The following is an 8653-nucleotide window of genomic DNA, read 5'->3' on the forward strand; positions in this document are numbered from 1 at the left end:
AGAGAGAGAGAGAGAGAGCGTTTAGGCATCATTCCATCAATAAGGAATGAAGCAATTAAGCTAATCTCAGAGTTGAGGTGCCCTTCTCCTTCTTACCACTACTAGAGGACGTCACAGAAACCAACCGGACTGGATGGTGGCTCCACACACACACACACATACACACACTCTTTTACTAATCCCACCACAGGTGGTTGGTTGCACCTTAATTGGGGAGGACGAGCTCGTGGGAATGGCTGAAGCGGAATAGGTGGAATGGTATCGAACACAATGTTTCTATGTGTTTGACGCCGTTCCATTCGCTCCATTCCAGCCATTAGTATCAGCCGTCCTCCCCTCAGCAGCCTCCATTGAATCCCACCATTCCTCTATAAACTACCGGTACAACCCCAAACCCCTTCCTCAAACACACAACCCTTCCTCTCGTACAGCCACTAAACCCTTGTTGCTAAAACTCCATGGTCAGACGACACAATACCAATACTGTCAACCCCTGAAAGACAACACCCCATTACTGCACACGAGACTTCAACTAAACCACTACTCTCACACATCCAAAGACCAGCTCTGGCAGGGGAAACAGCAATTCAGCTCCTGACAGCTTGAACTACTGTACCGAAAACCTTTCACAAAATATGGAAGGCAAAATACCACTGATAGGTAAATGCCAGGGTTTGGCTGCACTAGTGCCAAACGCTGCCAAAATACATTACCGGCAAACAGAGACTTCCTGTAACCTTTAGTCAATGCTGAGAGAACATTTCCTGGGTAATGCCAACCCTGCAACCTTACTCTGCTTTGGACAAAACTGTGCATGTATGTGTGCGTGCAGGTGTGTGTGTGTGTGCGTGTGCGTGCGTGCGCGTGCGTGTGCCTGCGTGTTTATGTGTCCCGGACTTCAAGACAATTTAGAGTTAAGTAGGTAAATTAATAAAAAGCTTATACGGATCCGTCCTCCCTCCCTCCCTCTCAATCCCTTCCCTGCCTCTCCCCACTCTCCCTCCTCCTTCTAGCCTCTCTCTCACCTCTCTCCCTCCCCCGTCTCCGATTCTGCCTTGCCCCATACTTTTCTCTCTTCTGCCCTCCCTCTCTCTTTTCCCTCCCCCCTCTTCTCTCCTAACTTGCCACCCTTTCCTCTCCTTCCTCCCCTACTCCTCCCACCCGGCCCTGTCTTTCTCCTCTTCGTCTCTCCCCCTCCTCCCTCTTCGGAGAAGTCCTTCCCTAAACCCCAGAGTCTGGATGGCGAGGACGCGCTGGTAATCCATGCGCTGACCCAGGTCAATTCAATTATCCTGTTTTCTTTAGCTGCTACCATGCGTGTGCCCATTTCACAGCCAACTCCCTTAATGCACCCAGGATTAGCTTCCCCTCACTTTATAACCACTTAATGATCTACCTATCCACACACACACACACCTCGTAACGATCGAAGCCAGCCTGTGTCAGACACACACACACACACACACATCTTGTACCTACTGACGTCTGCCAATGGCCATAAAGAAGAGAAAGACACACACCTAATGGTTTAATGTTCCCTCTAAAGGAATCTAAACACTCTCATAGTTATCTACATGTCTATTCCAAGGATCAGGAGGTTTCTGGGAAGAGGTTTGTTATCTAAGGGAATTCATCTGTACTGTCTAACATTTTTTACAGTTGAGGTCGGAAGTTTACATACACCTTAGCCAAATACATTTAAACTCAGTTTTTCACAATTCCTGACATTTAATCCTAGTAACAATTGCCTGTTTTAGGCCAGTTAGGATCACTTTATTTTAAGAATGTGACATGTCAGAATAATAGTAGAGAGAATGATTTATTTCAGCTTTTATTTCTTTCATCACATTCCCAGTGGGTCAGAATTTGAAATACACTCAATTAGTATTTGTTTTTTTGTTTTTTCTATTTTATTATTGACTGTGTGTTTGATAATTCCATGTGTAACTCTATGTTGTTGTATGTGTCGAACTGCTTTGCTTTATCTTGGCCAGGTCGCAGTTGTAAATGAGAACTTGTTCTCAACTAGCCTACCTGGTTAAATGAAGGTGAAATAAAATAAAAAATTTTTTTTAAATATATGTGAAAAAAAAAAAAATTGGTAGCATTGCCTTTAAAGTGTTTAACTTGGGTCAAACGTTTCGGGAAGCCTTCCAAAAGCTTCCCACAATAAGTTGGGTGAATTTTGGCCCATTCCTCCTGACAGAGCTGGTGTAACTGAGTCAGGTTTGTAGGCCTCCTTGCTCGAAAACACTTTTTCAGTTCTGCCCACAAATTTTCTATAAGATTGAGGTCAGGGCTTTGTGATGGCCACTCCAATACCTTGACTTTGTTGTCCTTAAGCGATTTTGCCACAACTTTGGAAGTATGCTTGGGGTCATTGTTAATTTGGAAGACCCATTTGCGACCAAGCTTTAACTTCCTGACTGATGTCTTGAGATGTTGCTTCAATATATGCACATCATTTTTCTTCCTCATGAAGCCATCTATTTTGTGAAATGCACCAGTCCCTCTTGCAGCAAAGCACCCCCACAACATGATGCTGCCACCCCCGTGCTTCACGGTTGGGATGATGTTCTTCGGTTTGCAAGCCTCCCCCTTTTTCCTTCAAACATAACGATGGTCAATATGGCCAAACAGTTCTATTTTTGTTTCATCAGACCAGAGGACATTGTCCCCATGTGCAGTTGCAAACCGTAGTCTGGCTTTTTTATGGCGGTTTTGGAGCAGTGGCTTCTTCCTTGCTGACCGGCCTTTTAGGTTATGTCGATATAGGACTCGTTTTACTGTGGATATAGATACTTTTGTACCTGTTTCCTCCAGCATCTTCACAAGGTCCTTTGCTGTTGTTCTGGGATTGATTTACACTTTTCGCACCAAAGTACGTTCATCTCTAGGAGACAGAACACATCTTCTTCCTGAGTGGTATGACGGCTACGTGGTCCCATGGTGTTTATACTTGCATACTATTGCTTGTACAGATGTCAAGCAAAGAGGCACTGAGTTTGAAGGTAGGTCTTGAAATACATCCACAGGTACACCTCCAATTGACTCAAATGATGTCGATTAGCCTATCAGAAGCTTCTAAAGCCATGACATTATTTTCTAGAATTTTCCAAGCTGTTTAAAGGCACAGTCAACTTAGTGTATGTAAACTTCTGACCCACTGGAATTGTGATACAGTGAATTATAAGTGAAATAATCTGTCTGTAAACAACTGTTGGAAAAATTCCTTGTGTCATGCACAAAGTAGATGTCCTAACTGACTTGCCAAAGCTATAGTTTGTTAACAAGAAATTTGTGGAGTGGTTGGAAAACGAGTTTTAATGACTCCAACCTAAGTGTATGTAAACTTCCGACTTCGACTGTATGTGCCTTTTGCTTAACCTTTCAAAATGATATAAGATAATCATGTTACCAAATATGGATTAAGGAGATACAACCAAAGCATATAGCACAAGCTGCCCTCCCTTCTCCTGTACCGAGGATGAAGCTCACCTACCTGGGATCCTGGACCACCATGCCATCTCCATCACACTCTCTCTGTAACCCACCCCACCCTCCCCTCCCCATGTACCCAGGGTAAGAGTGTCCTACCTGGGATGTCTTTTCCATTGTAACTCCACCCCGTCACGCCCATCATGGAGGGCAGCGGCGACACCGGCCTGCTGTCTCGGTCCCCCTCGGCCTGCTGGGTAATGTGTCTGACCGTGTCCTTGTTCTTCCTGTTCTTCCTCCGCCCAGACCCAGAGGGCTGCCACGGCCCTTCACCTCCTCCCCCCTGATCCCCCTGTGTCCCTGCACCCACATTGGGCCCATCCCGGGGGTGAGAAACGGAGGAGGGTGAGACTTGTTCCTCTTTGACAGGGCGGTAGTTGTGTGGCCAGGCGGGCTGGGAGTCGTGACCACCGTCCTCCTGGCTCTCGTGGCTCTTGGGGGGCTCCTGGTCCTCTTTCCCGTATGTACTGCCACTACCCTCATGGCAGCTGGCAATGGCGGAGTCCCCAGAGGAGTTGGCCGGGCTTGTACGCCTCCCCAGCCAGGGCGAGGAGCTTCGTCCTGATATGATAGACACCAAGGCTTCTGACGCCACCCCTCCTACACCTCCCCCACCTCCTCCTCCACCTCCCCCTAGACCAGCGCCCGCGGCAGCCCCCATCTCAAAGTCGGCCAGTTCGTCGGCCAGTTCGGAGCGGATACTGATGTCCAGTGCGGCCTTGATGAAGCCGTGGCAGGCCTGGACAATGTCGGTCATTTGCAGGTAGCTGGCGGCTGACATCACCTCAATGACATTTTTACTGGTCAGCGCCAGGTGGGCCGAGTACATGAAGTCCAGAATGGCCTTGAAGCCCGTCGCTGTGACGATGTCCAGGTGAGTGACAGTTGTCTGGTGATGCGGCTCCGCCCCTTTCTTCACCTGAATGATGAATAATAACACGTTTGATGACCTGTCGTTATTGTTTAGCCATTCACATTTACATTTGAGTCATTTAGCAGACGCTTTGATCCAGAGCACTCATCTTATGACACAGTAGCTAGCTGAGACAACCACATATCACAGTTGTAGTAAGTAGATTTTCCCTCAATAAAGTAGCGAAGGGTTAGTAGGGAAAGACAAGTGCCGTGGGGTTTAATTAAGATACTGTTTGAAGAGGCAGGGTGTGAGACTCCACTGTCCCGACGTTAGGCACCATTGGGGTGCCTTCTCACAAACGCAATATGCTTAACATAGGATGAGGGTAATCAGTCATTCAATCAACCAATCAATCAATTAACCCCATATAGAGCAGGCAAAGGGGTCAGCAGCACTTAACTGCGATCTGGGATTAAGGCCAACCTCCAGTTCTCCACCACCAACGTACATAAACATCTCCACAGATCTCCCACACCCACCTGGCAGTAAAGGGTCTTGAAGTAGCGCGAGGAGCCCAGGAGGATGTTCTTGTGGGCCTTGAAGATCTTCCCGTCCACGATGACACAGGCGTCACACAGGATGCCATGCTGCCGCTGCTCGTTGAGCTCCCGCAGGAGCTGCCGGTAGTGGGACGCTATCTCCATGTCCTCCTTCCTGTTGCTATTCATTTGGTTAGCTGACCTGTAAGCCTCTCCTGGATACAGTCTGAGGGAGAGAGACGGGGTTGGGAGGAGAGAGAGTTTACAGTTTCATTTGGTTAGCTGACTGGGAGGGAGGGAGACTGGGACGGTGGTAGGTAGGTTATAACAAACCAGTCCACCATCCAATACAGTTTCCCAGCATGTTATAGTAAAACATTGACAGAGTTTGGGAGTATGAGATGAGCTGTACAATTCCTAATGACTAATTACCACAAAGCATAAAGAATGCCACACATTGCCTCAAAATCCCTGATTCAAAGCGATGCAAAATACCCCAACATGGCCCAATCAGCTACTGACAAACCAAGCACTGTGGACTAGTCCTGTATCTTGGACCGTGATAAATATCACAATAATGCTCCTGACGACCAGGCAACGACATCAATAGAAAAACTATTTCAACTGCTGTGGTTTGGTTGTCCAAAAGAACTCTGCAATAAATCTCCAAAAATTACTGTGTGTGTACAGCCTGGATAACTGTGGCTCACTCTGAAGACTCTGTGTGTGTGTGTGTGATTGAGAGCGCACAAGTCCTTGCTTCTCTCTCTCTCTCTCTATGGGGAGAACAGGCTAGACTAGCGCCTCCATTTGACTTCTTTCCACCCCATCACCCCGCTAACTGACCTACAGTGATTACACACAACTCTTCAACAAAACAGAGCTGAACTGCTTTACAGTGTGTATGTGCCGCATAGCATTTCATTCAGTCAGTGCCCTCTCTTACTGGGATATACATCTTTTATGTGTAGGGATGGCCTTCCCACTGGGGTGCTAATCAATAGGTAAGGGTTTGACGAGAACTCAACAGAGCCCTCTGTCCCCTTTGACTGTTCACAGGTTAAAGACGGGCGGAAAACACACAGGAGAGACGGAAAGGAAGAGAGAGAGGAGAGAGAAAGGGGGAGGGAGGGAGGATTGAGGAGAACAAAGGGACATTGCCATGCCGACGCACTTACAGTGTGAATTGGAGAATGAATAGTGACACAAACACTCACAAATACACACAGCCACATAAACTGCACTCGCAGACACACATGCCAACACAACACACAGGTCAACACACAGGCCAATACACACACACACCAACACACACTGACACACAGTTGGAGCATTAGCATCCCCCGCTAGAGTTCTCTCCTTGGTGAGCGCTACGCAGAGTGTTACCAAATGCAGTGCTGATTTGTTTTGGGAATGCCACAGCTGTCACCCCTCATTGGCTGTTCAGGGAGACGACAGCCGTGGTTGGCTGAGGTGACAGCAGCGTTTGCTTGGGGGCCGGCACACTTCAGGTCATGTTTGAGAAAGCTGTGCTCAACCTGATGGCTTGTAAGATCACATCAATCCCGTGTGTCTCTCACATCCGCTCAAACGAACATACCTTAAGTCTGTCTCTGTGTGCGTGCGTGTGAATGTGTGCGTGCATGCAAGTGTGTGCGTGCATGCATGTGTGTGTGAGCGTGCGTACGTGTGTGTGTTGGGGGGAATAGATGGTGGGCTTGTTGACGGTGTTGACGGTCACACACAACTGACTGCTTCCTCACACACACAACTGGCTGCTTCCTCACACAACCAACTGGCTGCTTCCTCACACACACAACTGACTGCTTCCTCACACACACAACTGGCTGCTTCCTCACACACACAACTGGCTGCTTCCTCACACAACCAATCCGGCTGCTTTCCTCCACAACACACAACCTGACTGCTTCCTCACACACACAACTGGCTGCTTCCTCACACAGCCAACCGGCTGCTGCTCCTCACACACACAACTGACTGCTTCCTCACACACACAACTGCTGCTTCTCACCACACACAACTGGCTGCTTCTCACACAACCAACTGCTGCTTCCTCACACACCAACTGGCTGCTTCCTCACACACACAACTGACTGCTTCTCACACACACAACTGGCTGCTTCCTCACACAACCAACGCGCTGCTTCCTCACACAACCAACTGGCTGCTTCCTACACACACACTGACTGCTTCCTCACACAACCAACTGGCTGCTTCCTCACACACACAACTGACTGCTTCCTCACACAACCAACTGGCTGCTTCTCACACACACAACTGGCTGCTTCCTCCACAACCAACTGGCTGCTTCCTCACACACACAACTGACTGCTTCCTCACACACACACAACTGGCTGCTTCCTCACACACCAATGACTGCTTCCTCACACAACCAACTGGCTGCTTCCTCACACACACAATTGACTGCTTCCTCACACAACCAACTGGCTGCTTCCTCACACACACAAACTGACTGCTTCCTCACACACACAAACTGACTGCTTCCTCACACACACAACTGACTGCTTCTTCACACACACAGCTGACGGCTTCTCACAACACAACTGGCTGCTTCCTCAACACACACACACATTGACTGCTTCCTCACACACACAACTGCTGCTTCCTCAACACACAACTGGCTGCTTCCTCACACACACAACTGACTGTTCCTCACACACACAACTGACTGCTTCCTCACACAACACAACTGACTGCTTCTTCACACAACAACAGCTGACGTGCTTCCTCACACACACAAATGCTGCTTCCTCACACACACCACAATTGACTGCTTCCTCACAACACAACTGACTGCTTCACCACACAACTGGCTGCTTCCTCACAACACACAAACTGCTGCTTCCTCACACACACAACTGACTGCTTCCTCACACACACAACTGACTGCTTCCTCACACACACAACTGGCTGTCTTCCTCACACACACAACTGACTGCTTCCTCACACACAACACTGGCTGCTTCCTCACACACACAAATGGCTTCTTCCTCACACAACCAACTGACTGCTTCCTCACACACACAACACTGGCTGCTTCCTCACACACACAACTGGCTGCTTCCTCACACAACCAACTGACTGCTTCCTCACACACACAACTGGCTGCTTCCTCAACCACCACAGCTGACTGCTTCCTCACACACACAACTGGCTGCTTCCTCAACACACACAAATGGCTTCTTCCTCACACACACCAACTGACTGCTTCCTCAACACACACAACTGGCTGCTTCCTCCACAACACAACTGGCTGCTTCCTCACACAACCAACTGACTGCTTCCTCACACACACAACTGGCTGCTTCCTCACACACACAACTGTCTGCTTCCTCACATAACTAACTGGCCTGCTTCCTCACACAACCACATGGCTGCTTCCTCACACACACAAACTGGCGTCTCTCACACACACAAATGGCGTCTTCCTCAGCACACACAACTGACTGCTTCCTCACACACACAAACTGGCTGCTTCCTCACACAACCAACTGGACTGCTTCCTCAACACACCAACACTGACTGCTTCCTCACACACACAACCTGCTGCTTCCTCACAACACAACTGGCTGCTTCCTCACAACACAACTGGCTGCTTCCTCACACAACCAACTGGCTGCTTCTCACCACCACACGAATGCTTCCTCACACACACAATGGCTGCTTCCTACACAACCAACAATGACTGCTTCCTCAACACCAACCAACTGGCTGCTTC

General features: G+C 48.6%; 1 protein-coding gene across 1 annotated transcript in view; it reads right to left on the reverse strand.

The window, feature by feature from the left end:
* zbtb46 (zinc finger and BTB domain containing 46) overlaps nucleotides 1–8653 on the reverse strand; it is a 152813-nt gene that overhangs the window by 85272 nt on the left and 58888 nt on the right. The window contains 2 exon segments of the mRNA XM_070448765.1: nucleotides 3598–4417; nucleotides 4894–5119. Coding sequence (XP_070304866.1) covers nucleotides 3598–4417; nucleotides 4894–5082 — 1009 coding nt within the window. The 5' untranslated portion in view covers nucleotides 5083–5119.

This window comes from Salvelinus sp. IW2-2015, linkage group LG19, assembly GCF_002910315.2.
Source record: "Salvelinus sp. IW2-2015 linkage group LG19, ASM291031v2, whole genome shotgun sequence".
NCBI lineage: Eukaryota > Metazoa > Chordata > Actinopteri > Salmoniformes > Salmonidae > Salvelinus > Salvelinus sp. IW2-2015.